The sequence below is a fragment of the Salvelinus sp. IW2-2015 genome, linkage group LG18 (assembly GCF_002910315.2).
Source record: "Salvelinus sp. IW2-2015 linkage group LG18, ASM291031v2, whole genome shotgun sequence".
NCBI lineage: Eukaryota > Metazoa > Chordata > Actinopteri > Salmoniformes > Salmonidae > Salvelinus > Salvelinus sp. IW2-2015.
In genome coordinates, this window is record NC_036858.1 from 23983296 (window position 1) to 23998826 (window position 15531).

The window sequence follows — 15531 nt, forward strand, 5'->3', positions numbered from 1 at the left end:
AGCCTGGAGAAGGCGGTGTGGGGGTGCTTTGCTGGTGACACTGTCTGTGACTGATTTAGAATTTAAGGCACACTTAACCAGCATGGTTACCACAGCATTCTGTACCGATGAGCCATCCCATCTGGTTTGCGCTTAGTGGGACTATCATTTGTTTTCAACCGGACAATGGCCCAAAACACACCTCCAGGCTGTGTAAGGGTTATTTGATATAGAAGGAGAGTGATGGAGTGCTGCATCAGATGAACTTTCCTACACAATCACCTGACCTGAACCCAATTGAGATGGTTTGGGATGAGTTGGACCTCAGAGTGAAGGAAAAGCAGCCAACAAGTGCTCAGCATATGTGGGAACTCCTTCAAGATTGTTTGAAAAGCATTCCTCATAAAGCTGGTTGAGAGAATGCCAAGAGTGTGCAAAGCTGTCATCAAGTCAAAGGGTGGCTACTTTGAAGAATCTCAAATATGAAATATATTTTGATTTGTTTAACACTTTTTTGGTTACTACATGATTCCATATGTGTTATTTCATAGTTTATTTTTCTACAATGTAGAAAATAGTAAAAATAAAGAAAAACTATTGATGAGTAAGTGTGTCCAAAATAGTAAAAATAAAGAAAAACTATTGATGAGTAAGTGTGTCCAAACTTATGACTGGCACTATATATTTTTAAAAACTAATCCAATTTGTTAGTAGTTGGACTTAATATACCAGTGAGATGGTTCCAGTTATAATGATTTAGGTAGCATCAATAATCAATTTGGAGGGTTGAATACCGGGAAACAGGTTAGCAAGATTTACCACCCAAACCCACTCCCTTTTCCTAGAATAAATAACTGCGAGAAACCGGTAAATTATTATAAATTATTTCTATCAACAGCATGACTTGAAATGGAACTGCTAAATTATGTGATGTCTAAATCTGGCTGCTCTATGGCCTTCTCTCTGCTATCTGCATGATCAATCATCAACGATCAGGGTGGGGAAAGACAGCGCATCTCAGTAGGAGCATAGCTCACAATGCATGTAACTTTTTTTCTTGTGACAGGGGGCTGTAGTGGAGCAGGTTGAGAGCTTCAAGTTCCTTGGTGTCCACATCACCAACAAACTAGAATTGTCCAAACACACCAAGACAGTCGTGAAGAGGGCACAACAAAGCCTATTCCCCCTCAGGAAACTAAAACGATTTGGCATGGGTCCTCAGATCCTCAAGAGGTTCTACAGCTGCAACATCGAGAGCATCCTGACTGGTTGCATCACTGCGTGGTACGGCAATTGCTCGGCCTCCGACCGCAAGGCACTACAGAGTGTAGTGTGTAAGGCCCAGTACATCTCTGAGGCTAAGCTGCCTGCCATCCAGGACCTCTACGCCAGGCGGTGTCAGAGGAAGGCCCTAAAAATTGTCAAAGACCCCATCCACCCCAGTAATAGACTGTTCTCTCTAATACCGCATGGCAAGTGGTACCGGAGTGCCAAGTCTAGGACAAAAAGGCTCCTCAACAGTTTTTACCCCCAAGCCATATGACTCCTGAACGAATAATCAAATGGCTACCTGGACTTGGTTTCAACAGCCTTGGTTTCTCAAATGACTGCCTCACCTGGTTCACCAACTACTTCTCAGACAGAGTTCAGTGTGTCAAATTGGAGGGCCTGTTGTCCAGACCTCTGGCAGTCTCTATGGGGGTGCCACAGGGTTCAATTCTCGGGCCAACTCTTTTCTCTGTATACATCAATGATGTCGCTCTTGCTGCTGGTGATTCTCTGATCCACCTCTACGCAGACGACACCATTCTGTATACATCTGGCCCTTCTTTGGACACTGTGTTAACTAACCTCCAGACGAGCTTCAAAGCCATACAACTCTCCTTCCGTGGCCTCCGACTGCTCTTAAATGCAAGTAAAACTAAATGCATGCTCTTCAACCGATCACTGCCCGCACCTGCCCGCCCGCCCAGCATRACTACCGTGGACAACTACAAATACCTAGGTGTCTGGTTAGACTGTAAACTCTCCTTCCAGACTCACATTAAGCATCTCCAATCCAAAATTAAATCTAGAATTGGCTTCCTATTTCGCAACAAAGCATTTTTCACTCATGCTGCCAAACATACTCTCGTAAAACTGACTATCCTACTGATCCTTGACTTCGGCAATGTCATTTACAAAATAGCCTCCAACACTCTACTCAACAAATTGGATGCAGTCTATCACAGTGCCATCCGTTTTGTCACGAAAGCCCCATATATGTACTACCCACCACTGCGACCTGTATGCTCTCGTTGGCTGGCCCTCGCTACATTTTCGTCACCAAACCCACTGGTTCCAGGTCATCTATAAGTCTTTGCTAGGTAAAGCCCTGCCTTATCTCAGCTCACTGGTCACCATAGCAGCACCCACCCGTAGCACGTGCTCCAGCAGGTATATTTCACTGGTCACCCCCAAAGTCAATTCCTTCTTTGGCCGCCTTTCCTTCCAGTTCTCTGCTGCCAATTACTGGAACGAATTGCAAAAATCACTGAAGCTGGAGACTCATATCTTCCTCTCTAACTTTAAGCACCAGCTGTCAGAACAGCTCACAGATCACTGCACTGTACATAGCCCATCTGTAAATAACCCATCCAACTACCTCATCCCCATACTGTTATTATTTTTTGCTCCTTTGCACCCCAGTATCTCTACTTGCACATTCATCTTCTGCACATTATCACTCCAGTGTTTAACTGCTAAATTGTAATTATTTCGCCACTATAGCCTATTTATTGCCTTACCTCCCTTATCTTACTTCATTTGCACACATTAAATATAGACTTTTGTATTGTGTTATTGATTTTATGTTTGTTTATTCCATGTGTAACTCTGTGTTGTTGTTTGTGTCACACTGCTTTGCTTTATCTTCGCCAGGTCGCAGTTGTAAATGAGAACTTGTTCTCAACTAGCCTACCTGGTTAAATAAAGGTGAAATAAAAAATGAATACAAATAAAATGTCTTTAATGTAGGGCTCAGGTAGTATCAGGCTTGAAATGTCATGCTGATCAAAGCTCTAATCAAACCCAGACATATTTATATGGTTTATATGCTTTAGAATGACACTTCCGGTTTTGGCAGGAAACACCAGGTCACCCTGAAGAAAAGTGATTTATTCTTGGGATGGAACATTTGTAAAATACGGGGAAAATATGAAACCCTAATTTATGCCACCCTGGCTGTCATTCTAAATGCAGGTTGCAGGTGATTAAAATGTCCAATTGTTGGGTATCCTCAATAGGAATTACACATCACTTTGCAAGCCAGCATAATGTGACTAACAACTAACATAATGTGACTGTAAACCAGGAGTTTCCATCTGCTGTGTTGGGATATACTGTAACTAGGCCCTGAAAGAAAGGCCTTATGATATACTGTATCTAATGTATCGTCATGAAAAAAATATGCCAATAATGGTAGAACCGTTCATGGAGGGTTCTAGAAAAAACCTATAGAGGATAAAAGGGTTCTTGGTAGAATTCTTTGTAGAGGGTTCTACGAAGAACCCTTTATAGAGAATCCTAGCTATTACACTTTACAGAGAGTTCTATGAAGAACCCTTCATATAGGATTCTAGGTCGAACCTTCGGCAAAGGGTTCTACCTAGCACCAAAAGGGTTCCCCTATGGAGACATACCGAAGAACCCTATATGGTTCTACTTAGAACCTTTTTTTCTAAGAGTGTAGGACCTACACTATGACCAACCCTACCTTTGTCTGTCCCTGTCCTGACCTTGCAGGCTGGTTGGCTAGCTCGTTTCTCCCAGCCCTGGCTTATTGGTTGCTCCCTGCCCTGACTGGCTGGTTACCCACTGTCCTGCTTCCTGCCTGGCTACCTGACTCACCTGTGACGTTCACTATGAAGCAGAGTGTGTCGCTGCCCTGAGGGCCCACGGTGCTGCAAGCGTACAGGCCCGAATCCTTGGGTGAGGCGTCGCTGATCTGCAGCACCTCCCGCTCTATCAGGGTGCGGTTGTTGACCCCCAGAGAGGAACCATCCTTAGTCCAGGTGATGGTCCCCACCTCCCCGGGCAGATGGCAGTTGAGCTTCAGCAATTCCCCCGGGTGCACCGAGCACACGGTGGGCTTAGAGATTTGGTATTTGGTCGGAGGCTCTGCAGAGCAAAGAAAAGGGAGGGGGAGGCCGAGGAGGGGTGTGCACAGAAAGGAGGGAAGAAAGACAGGGAGAAAGGTGGAAGAGGAAGAAACAAGCAATAGTGTAAGAGATTTTTTTTTTTTTAAACACCACATAACCCCATGGATGCACTTAAATCAACGTAAAGCCAAGAGGAGTGATACAGAGCGAGAGGAGGCCCAAATTGTTTAATCTTAAAACCATATATTAACATGACAACACTCATTCAGGACATACCCTAAACATTATCTTTAGTGTTGGGTTGTGTTTTCATGTGTAAAGCATGCAGTTATGGCCCAAAGCAGAGGGTAGAGAGTGGACAGTGGCGTGGAGGTGGAAGCAAAGCCTGTGAGAATAACAACCAATCACTGTGGCCAGACAGATAAAAAGACCCCCTCCCTTTCAGCACAAATACCAGCCAGTGTGAGTACAGCAGAGAAAGACAGGTACCTCCAAAATAACAAGATATACACTGAATAAAAATATAAACGCAACATGTAAAGTGTTGGTCCCATGTTTCATGAGCTGAAATAAAAGATCCCAGAAATGATCCATTAGCACAAAAAGCTAATTTCTCTCAAATGTTGTGCACAAATTTGTTAACATCCCTGTTAGTGAGTATTTCTCCTTTGCCAAGATAATCCATCCACCTGACAGGTGTGGCATATCAAGAAGCTGATTAAACAGCATGATCATTACACAGGTGCACCTTGTGGACCTTGTGGAAAATAAAATGCCACTCTAAAATGTGCAGTTTTGTCACAACACAATGCCACAGATGTCTCAAGTTTTGAGGGAGCAAGAAATTGCCATGCTGACTGCAGGAATGTCCACCAGAGCTGTTGCCAGATAATTGAATGTTAATTTCTCTACTATAAGCCACCTCCAATGTCGTTTTAGAGAATTTGGCAGTATGTCCAACCGGCCTCGCAACCGCAGACCACGTGTAACCACTCCAGCCCAGGATATCCACATCTGGCTTCTTCATGCAGCCACTCAGACAGCTGATGAAACTGTGGGTTTAAAACTGAATAATTTCTGCACAAGTGTCAGAAACAGTCTCAGGGAAGACTGCGTGCTCATCGTCTTCACCATGGTCGTGACCTGACTGCAGTTTGGCATCGTAACCGACTTCAGTGAGCAAATGCTCACCTTCGATGGCCACTGGCATGCTGGAGAAGTGTGCTCTTCACAGATGAATCCCGGTTTCAACTGTACCAGGCAGATGGCAGACAGCGTGTACTGTATGATGTTGTGCGGTTTGCTGATGTCAACGTTGTGAACAGAGTGCCCCATGGTGGCGGTGGGGTTATGGTATTGGCAGCAATTTGAATGCACAGAGAAACCGTGGCGAGATCCTCAGGCCCATTTTTCGTGCCATTCATCCGCCGCCATCACCTCATGTTTCAGCAAGATAATGCACAGCCCCATGTCACAAGGATCTGTACACAATTCCTGGAAGCTGAAAATATCCCAGTTCTTTCATGGCCTGCCTACTCACCAACGTGTACGACAGCATGTTCCAGTTCCCGACAGTATCCAGCAACTTCGCACAGCCACTGAATAGTGGGACAACATTCCACAGGCCACAATCAACAGCCTGATCAACTCTATGCGAAGGAGATGTGTCGAGCTCCTTGCGACAAATGGTGGTTACACCAGATACTGACTGGTTTTCTGATCCACGCCCCTACCTTTTTTCCCACGCCCCCACCTCTGTGGCCAACAGATGCATATCTGTATTCCCAGTCATGTGAAATCCATAGATTAGGGTCTAATGATTTTTTTTTAATTGACTGATTTCCTTATCAGTCAATTAAAAATCTGTGACTTTAACTGTGACCTTATCTGTGACTAAGTAAAATCTTTGAAATTGTTGCATGTTGCGTTTATATTTTTGTTCAGTGTATTTGTTCAATCCCCTACACCCATCAGAAAGAAAATCCAGACAGGAAAGGGGGAAAGCTGTTTTAGAGGGAGCACTCAGTTTTTTTTCTTCCTGTCTTGTTTTTGGACAGCGAGACAGAAGACAGAACCTTGACCTAACCAAAGGTCTAACTACTCTGTTTTCCAGCCCTCTCTCTCTCTCTCTCTCTCTCTCGCTCTCTCTCTACAACCATGGTAAATCTAGTCTCTAACCTCTGCCTTGATTTGACACACTCAGTCTACAGATTTCAACACTCAGTAAAACCCTTCATTACAAAAACAAACCTTGGCAGAGGTGCAAGATTTTTGGATTGTTAATTGCAATATTGTGTGTGCGCTTGTTTTCCATAAAATAAATAGTGTACGTGGCTAACGTGTCTTAGACAGTCCACATTTGGCTGACTGTACAGTAATAATTAGAGGCATAGTACAGAGGCACTCCCAACCGTTCCTGTATCTCAGCACACCTCCCTAAGTACATTCCACCTTCATTGTGTGTGTTACATTAACTCCCACCCCTGAGCAGGAAGAGAAAGTTAATTCCACTTGCAGGCAGCCGGCCATGCCAGAACGTGTGTGCTCTAAGCGCTCGCCCCGGGCACTTTGCCCCACACAGGTATAGTTCCGGTACTGTGATATTTTTTTCTCTTTCCTTCACTCCGGAAATAATTAAGCCATCCCTCTCCACCCACCACCCACTGTGCATGGTCTGAGGAGGAGTGTGCATGTTGATTGATGGGGGCTATATTCACCACCTTAGTTTTTCCCCCTACATAGTTTCCTATACTACTTMAATTGCATTGTTATTGACTCTGCGTTTCCCTCCATTGTGTGATCAAAGCATGTGGAAAGAGCTGTTCCTGTTGCCTTCCACTAGGCCTGATACAGGCCTGGCGCTCAGTTCGGGAGCGAGGCCTCTCTATTAAAACAGGTGAGAGAGAAGGGGTGCACAGAAAGCTAATATACACAGAACTGAGAGGGGATGGCCATATACTATGACAGGCACCATCCATCACACACATAGAATGGGGGGTGGGGCAGGACATTGTTAAATGACTCCAAATAAAGGTATGCTTAAGTGTTACTTTGAGCTGCTGTATCTCTCTTCTCTGCTGTGTGTACATCTGTCCATCTTCATCAATGTCTCTCCTCTCTCATTCTTCTCTTTCGCCTCCTTTTCCTCCTCCCATGACTCTGTTGACCTGACCCTGACCCATCCCTAAACATGTTGACACCTTCAGGATTCACAAATATTCATGGGAAGCATGGGGCCAATCACACTTACACCTCGAAACACACGCAGTCCAAATTCACTAACCATAACCCACACAGCAGATTGTGGCCATGGACTTTGTTACAATGCAGCATCTCAGTGGAGGTTGAGGGTTTGAAAACCACCACTGCAGACTTTTCAGCTCATCCTCCTCCTTCTACACCACAGGAGGATGTGTTCTGACATGTGCTCATCTTACTCCTAGACACCTCTCTCCATTCCTACCACAGTCAGCTCTCCCTCCCATTCTCCCCATCCKAAAAATATAAAACACATTACAAATATTTTGCTGCGTTTCGTAAATGCAGATCAAAAATACTTCTTATTATAATTTCTGCACAGCATCATTTTTTGCTTCAGTTGCACTTCTCCATTCGGATGAGAATTCACGAACGGGCATTCTATCAAAATACAGCGCTCTGACTGATGTGTAGCTACTTCTCTTGTACTTTTCTTGGTGTAGCCAGCCTACTTTTCTCTGGTAAAATGCAAGATTAACTTTAAGCAAAACATTAGGAAATGTAGCTGGTTACATTCTTTCTATGATAAACATTAGAAATATGATGGCCATTGCATTGTTTTCTCATTGTCTCATTTACTTGTGTGGCTGTCAGCCAAATAGTGTTGCACTTCTGTTGTCATCTGATGACAATGAAGCTATTTTCTGCCGAATGTGTTGCACTAATGTATTTTCTGTGAAGTAAAACTATAGTTGCACATCCCTGATAACTCTATTGAAGCAAAAAAAACACTTGACTTTCAATATAAAACGCTTTCTCCTGTTGTGCTATTTACAAACATGTGACTAGCTCAATTGCTCTGGGGAACTACGGTAAGCTTCATAATGCTAAATAATGTGACAGGTGAAATGAAGAACACAATCTGCTTTATCTCCTAACGTATTGCACAAGTTGACTGCAGGTATTTAGCTACAAATATAACCATGTCTTGAAAAACGTTTCAAAGGTATTGACGGTACTGAAAAACCATCCCATGGCTATTTCCAAATACCCCGGTATACCGCCCAAGCTTACTACCAGCCTACCTGTCAAGAGATGAGTCTCAGCTAAACCCTGCCTATACGACCTGTTGACATGTTGAGGTTTGACAGTTTTCTGACTCTTGCCGTTTGATAATTCCAGTGAAACTGTGTCCGACTCCAGACGTCATTCATATTTGGATATGCACACGAACATGATCAAATAGCTATATTCTTTGTTCTCTCTGTTATCATTTCAGCAAGCTAGCTAGCTTTCAATTAATTATCTAAATTGCATATCTATATATATTAATGCATTATCTAAATTACGGGCGCAAATCCGCCATAGAAGATTACACTTTTTTTTTCCTTTTTTTTAAAAAACATTTTAGTCATTTAGCAGACGCTCTTATCCAGAGCGACTTACAGTAGAGTGCATACATTTTATTACATTTTATTACATTTGTTTTATTTTTATATATACTGAGACAAGAATATCCCTACCGGCCAAACCCTCCCTAACCCGGACGACGCTATGCCAATTGTGCGTCGCCACACGGACCTCCCGGTTGCGGCCGGCTGCGACAGAGCCTGGGCGCGAACCCAGAGACTCTGGTGGCGCAGCTAGCACTGCGATGCAGTGCCCTAGACCACTGCGCCACCCGGGAATGGAACATAGAAATAGAAAGAATATAAACTCTGGTAATATGGATAGCCTAACTATTGAACGGTTTGGAGCATGTATACGAATTTGCCTAAAACTTTAGTGGTCAAAACCTTTCATCTTGGGGCGACGGGGGGAACGGGGTTCTAAAATGCAATACTAGCACACAATTTTACCATTTATATGACAAAGCGGTGCAGGTTTCTCAAAGCAACGTTTGAGGATTTTACATTTTGTGGTCATCATCTTCAAAGTATTTTGCGCGGGTCACAAATAGCTAAATTAACATGACACAAGCTGAATTAAATGTAAAAGGCTTTGAATATAGAACGATTAGTATACGCTCAGTGCACCGTTAACATTTCACAGAGATACGCTTGTTTTTGTGAGACATTAAAGCATATACTAAAAAATGAAAATACTAAGTAATGTCTCATATACCCATCTTACCTCTATATTGTTTTAAGTCCTGCGGATTCGAGAAGAAAGATGACGAGTTCAACGGGAATGTGAGCCTGTCAGAGAGCAAGTAGCCTTAATTCTTGCACAGAATCCAGCCTAGCTGACGAGATGACATTTTTCGGATTTTTTCCCCAACGTTTATCTCTGGCCTCCATTGATTTGATCACCCTAATTCTGGCCATCCTACAAGGGTAAAAAAAACAATAACTTTTGAATGGATTATGATAGAGACATGAGGTTTTGACCATTGGTTTTCTTAGAGGATTAACATATTTGCCCACTTTGGGGTGGCAAAGTCTAACGATGATTTTCATTAAGGTCCATGACTGATATAATGGCGCCGGAGGAGATGGCTGCCATTTTACGGGCTCTTAACCAATTGTGCTATTGTCTGTGTTTTTTTACATTATTTGTAACTTATTTTGTACATAATGTTTCTTATGACCGAAAATAGCTTCTGGATATCAAGACAACGATTACTCACCTCGTACTGGATGAAGATTTTTTATTTAACGAGTCGGACACGAAGCATTTACTTCAGACCCCCGACAAGGCCAACATCCCCGACATTCGCAGGAGAAAGACACGGACATATGGGGGATGTAGGTCGGGGTGCCTTGTAAGGATCAGACAGCGAGTGGGTAATCTGCCTCTACCATCAGTCCTATTAGCCAACGTACAATCATTGAATAACAAAAAAGACGAGCTACGATCACGAATATCCTACCAACAGGACATTAAAAACTGTAATGTCTTATGTATCACCGAGTCGTGGCTGAACGACGACATGGATAAAATACAGCTGGCAAGGTTTACGTTGCATCGACAAGATAGAACAGCTGCCTCCGGTAAGACAAGGGAGTGCAGTCTGTGTATATTTGTAAACAACAGCTGGTGAACGAAATTTAATATTAACCTCTCTGGGGCAGGTGGGACGCATTCGTCCCACCGGCCAATAGCCAGGGAAAATACAGCGCGTCATATTCAAATAAACTGATATAAAAATCAAACTTTCATTAAATCACACATGTAAGATACCAAATTAAAGCTACACTCGTTGTGAATCCAGCCAACACGTCAGATTTCAAAAAGGCTTTTCGGCGAAAGCATAAGATGCTATTATCTGATGATAGCACAACAGTAAACAAAGAGAGTAGCATATTTCAACACTGCAGGCACGACACAAAACGCAGAAATAAAATATAAATCATGCCTTACCTTTGACGAAATTCTTTTGTTGGCACTCCAATATGTCCCATAAACATCACAAATGGTCCTTTTGTTCGATTAATTCCGTCGATATGTATCCAAAATGTCAATTTATTTGGCGCGTTTCATCCAGAAAAACACCGGTTCCAACTTGCGAAACGTCACTACAAAATATATCAAAAGTTACATGTAAACTTTACCAAAACATTTCAAACTACTTTTGTAATACAACGTTAGATATTTTTAAACGTTAATAATCGATCAATTTGAAGACGGGATGATCTGTGTTCAATACAAAAAGAAAACAAACTGACGCAACATTTTTGGTAACGTGCCTCTCTCAAACAATTTACTTCATGTGCCCCTCATTTACGATTGCCTTACTTCTTCATTACACAAAGGAATAACCTCAACCGATTTCCAAGGACTGGTGACATCCAGTGGAAGCGGTAGGAACTGCAAACAAGTCCCTTAGAAATCTGGTGTCTCAATGAAAACTCATTGAAAAGACAGTGACCTCAAAAAAATTAAAATTCTGAATGGTTTGTCCTTGGGGTTTTGCCTGCTACATAAGTTCTGTTATTCTGACAGACATGATTTTTAGAAACTGATTTTCCTATCCAAATCTACTAATAATATGCATATCTTGTAGAAGCACGGTATCTTGTAGAAGCACGGTATGCATACCGTGCTTCTACACCTGCATTACTAGCTGTTTGGGGTTTTAGGCTGGGTGTCTGTACAGCACTTCGAGATATTAGCTGATGTACGAAGGGCTATATAAAATAAAATTGATTGATTGATTGATTGATATCTTATATTCTGGGGATGAGTAGCAGGCAGTTGAATTTTGGCATGCTATTTATCCAAAAGTGAAAATGCTGCCCCCTGCCCTGAAGACTTTAAGGAAGTCTCAAGGTTTTGCTCACCTGAGGTAGAGTATCATCCATATTTTTCATAACTGTCTGTTTACCACCACAAACCTATGCTGGCACTAAGTCCGCACTCACATTCAATGAGCTGTATAAGGCCATAAGCAAACAGGAAAACACTCATCCAGAGAAAAGGATGAGTGTTAAAGTCCTAGTGGCCGGGGACTTTAATGCAGGCAAACTTAAATCTGTTTCACCTCATTTCTACCAGCATGTTAAATGTGCACCCAGAGGGGGAAAAAAACTCTAGACCACCTTTACTCCACACACAGAGATGCATACAAAGCTCTCCCTCGTCCTCCATTTGGCAAATCTGACGATAATGCTATCCTCCTGATTCCTGCTAACAAACAAAAACTAAAGCAGGAAGCACCAGTGACTCGGTCAATAAAGAAGTGGTGAGATGATGAAGATGCTAAGCTACAGGACTGTTTTGCTAGCACAGTCCGGAATATGATCCGGGATTCTTCATTGAGGAGTACACCACATCAGTCACTGGCTTCATCAATAAGTGCATCGATGACGTTGTCCCCACAGTTACCGTACATACGTACATACCCCAACCAGAAGCCATGGATTACAGGCAACATCCGCACAGAGCTAAAAGGTAGAGCTGCCGCTTTCAAGGAGCAGGACTCTAAACCAGACACTTATAAGAAATCCCGCTTTGCCCTCAGACGAACCATCAAACAGGCAAAGCGTCGATATAGGACTACGGTTGAATCGTACTACACTGGCTCCGATGAAGTCGGATGTGGCAGAGCTTGCAAACTATTACAGACCACACAGGGAAGCACAGCCGCGAGCTGCCGAGTGACACGAGCCTACCAGACGAGCTAAATTACTGCTATGCTCGCATCGAGGCAAGCATGAGAGCATCTGCTGTTCCGGACGACTCATGCATCAGCTGTTCCGGACGACTGTGTGATCACGCTCGCCGTAGCCGATGTGAGTAAGACCTTCAAACAGCTCAATATTCACAGGGCCGCGGGGCCAGACTGATTACCAGGACTTGTACTCAGAGCATGCGCTGACCAACTGGCAAGTGTCTTCACTGACATTTGCAACCTGTCCCTGACAGAGTCTGTAATACCAACATGTTTCAAGCAGACCACCATAGTTCCTGTGCCCAAGACACTAAGGTAACCTGCCTAAATGACTACTGACCCGTAGCACTCACGTCTGTAGCCATGAAGTGCTTTGAAAAGGCTGGTCGTGGCTCACATCAACACCATTATCCCAGAAACCCCAGATCCACCCAAATTTGCATACCAGCACAACAGATCCACAGAAGATGCAACTACTATTGCACTCCACACTAACCTTTCCCACCTGGACAAAAGGAACACCTACGTGAGAATGCTATTCATTGACTACAGCTTAGCGTTCAACACCATAGTGCCCTCAAAGCTCATCACTAAGCTAAGGATCCTGGGACTAAACACCTCCCTCTGAAACTGGATCCTGGACTTCCTGACGGGCCGCCCCCCAGTTGGTAAGGGTAGGCAACAACACATCCGCCACGCTGATCCTCAACATGGGGGCCCCTCAGGGGTGTGCCCTCAGACGAACCCCTCCTGTACTCCCTGTTCACCCATGACTGCATGGCCAGGCACGACTACAACACCATCATTAAGTTTGCAGACGACACAAGAGAGGTAGGCCTGATCACCGACAACGATGAGACAGCCTATAGGGAAGAGGTCAGAGACCTGGCCGCGTGGTGCCAGGATAACAACCTCTCCCTCAATGTGATCAAGACAAAGGAGATGGTTGTGGACTACAGGAAAAGGAGGACCACTATCATGGTCCAAACACACCAACACAGTCATGAAGAGGGCACGATAAAGCCTATTCCCCCTCAGGAGACTGAAAAGATTTGGCATGGGTCCTCAGATCCTCAAAAAGTTCTACACCTGCACCATTGAGACCCCTGACTGGTTGCATCACTGCCTGGTATGGCAACTGCTTGGCCGCCGACCGCAAGGCACTACAGCGCGTAGTGCGTACGGCCCAGTACATCACTGGGGCCAAGCTTCCTGCCATCCAGGACCTCTATACCAGGCAGTGTCAGAGGAAAGCCCAAAAAATGGTCAAAGACTCCAGCCACCCTAGTCATAGACTCTTCTCTCTGCTACCGCACGGCAAGCGGTACCGGAGTGCCAAGTCRAGGTCCAAAAGGTTTCTTAACAGCTTCTACCCCAAGCCATAAGACTCCTGAACAGCTAATCAAATAGCTACCCAGACTATTCACATTGTCCCCCCTCTTTTACACTGCTGCTACTCTCTGGTTATTATCTACGCATAGTCACTTTAACTCTACCTACATGTACATATTACCTCAATTACCTCAACTAACCTGTGACCCCGCACATTGAATCTGTACCGGTACCCCCTGTACCCCCTGTATGTAGCCTTGCTACTGTTATTTTACTGCTGCTCTTTAATTCGTTTTTTTTACCACATTTTTCTTAAAACTGCAGGGCTTGTAAGTAAGCTTTTCACTGTAAAGTCTACACCAGTTATATTCGGTGTATGTGACAAATAACATTTGATATGATTTGACTGTCGGTTATATTTGGGTATGATACCCATATATCGGAGGTAGCTAAATGTGGGTATAACTGGATTATATGTTATGACCCCTATGTGTTTAGTTGTACTAACAGGATTGAGGGTATGAAATGTAATTTTTTATTATCAGGGAACAATCTTCTCAAACTAAGGATATTTTCTATGTTATTAACTTCATAAAAACAACACATATTAACGTATGAAACAAGTGGAATGATAACGACATCTTCATGGGRGCACTTTGGGGATCAAAGGTCAAATACGTAACTGACCGGCTCGATTCGGTCTTATGCAGCAAAATTTTTCAATAGTATTTTTTACATTGGATAAAAGTAGAGAATCAGTGTCAGAAAATTGTTTATCATACACTACAGTTGAGGAAAAATGGGGAAGTAATTCTGCTTTGAAAGTTTATAAACTTGCAACCTCACTTTTGAGAAAATGGCCTCAGATTGAATTCGTAAATTCAATCTGAAGTGCCAGAGTGCGCCTTGGACGTTCATCATTTCAGAGCGTTGTCAGATTGTCCGTTCGTAAATTCAGAGCGTTTTGCTCTCGGAGCATTCAGAGCGCWCACTGGACACTCTGGCCGAGGAGTAGGGTTTTGACCTAACAACAGCAGTCAAGCTCCCAAGCTAACTGGCTAACATTGGCTAGCTTGTTAGCTACTTCCAGACACATGAGAGAACAGCTAATTCTGAACATTTTACTCGCCCTAGCAGAGCTGGATAGGCTATTTTGATGTTATCCAGAGCGTTGGTGACTGTAACTGTGCTGCTCGCAACAATTGAATTACACTTTTTTGCCAACACCAGCCTTTTTCAACGGGTGATAAGCGTTCGTAAATTCGCCAGTTATTCTGCGCTCTGGCACACTCAGATGAGAGTGCTCTGAAATCGGAGTAGATAGCCAGAGTAGATAGCGAATTTACCTATCCACAGTTGTCACAGTGACATCATGAACATTCTAATAAAATTGTTACTTGCATAGTGGAGTCTTTTGTTTAGATTGTAGCTAGCTAGCTAAACAATTAACCATAATGTCATGATTATGCATGAATCTGCAGGTAGCTAACCAACCAGGTTCAATGTTTGAACTTGAAATGAAAACGACTTTGACAAAATTAGAAACGTGTAATATCTGAATATGTAGCTAGCTAGACTATCTTACCCCGTTTCTCCCTCTCTGTCACGGATGCCATGGTTGCCCTTAGTTTGAAGATGCAATCCGGAGACAGGTGTTTTATACAGCCTTCTGTGTGTTCTCTTTTTCGACTCCTATTTGCAATCAAAGGCCAGAATTTTCCTCTTATCCTTTGCTATCATACTCTAATTCCACCGGGTCTTCCACTTATT

At 43.4% G+C, this 15531-nt stretch overlaps 1 protein-coding gene across 1 annotated transcript in view; it reads right to left on the reverse strand.

The window, feature by feature from the left end:
* The window catches only part of LOC111978528 (fibroblast growth factor receptor 2-like), a 113953-nt gene that overhangs the window by 78090 nt on the left and 20332 nt on the right, over positions 1-15531 (reverse strand). The window contains 1 exon segment of the mRNA XM_024008638.2: positions 3868-4137. Coding sequence (XP_023864406.1) covers positions 3868-4137 — 270 coding nt within the window.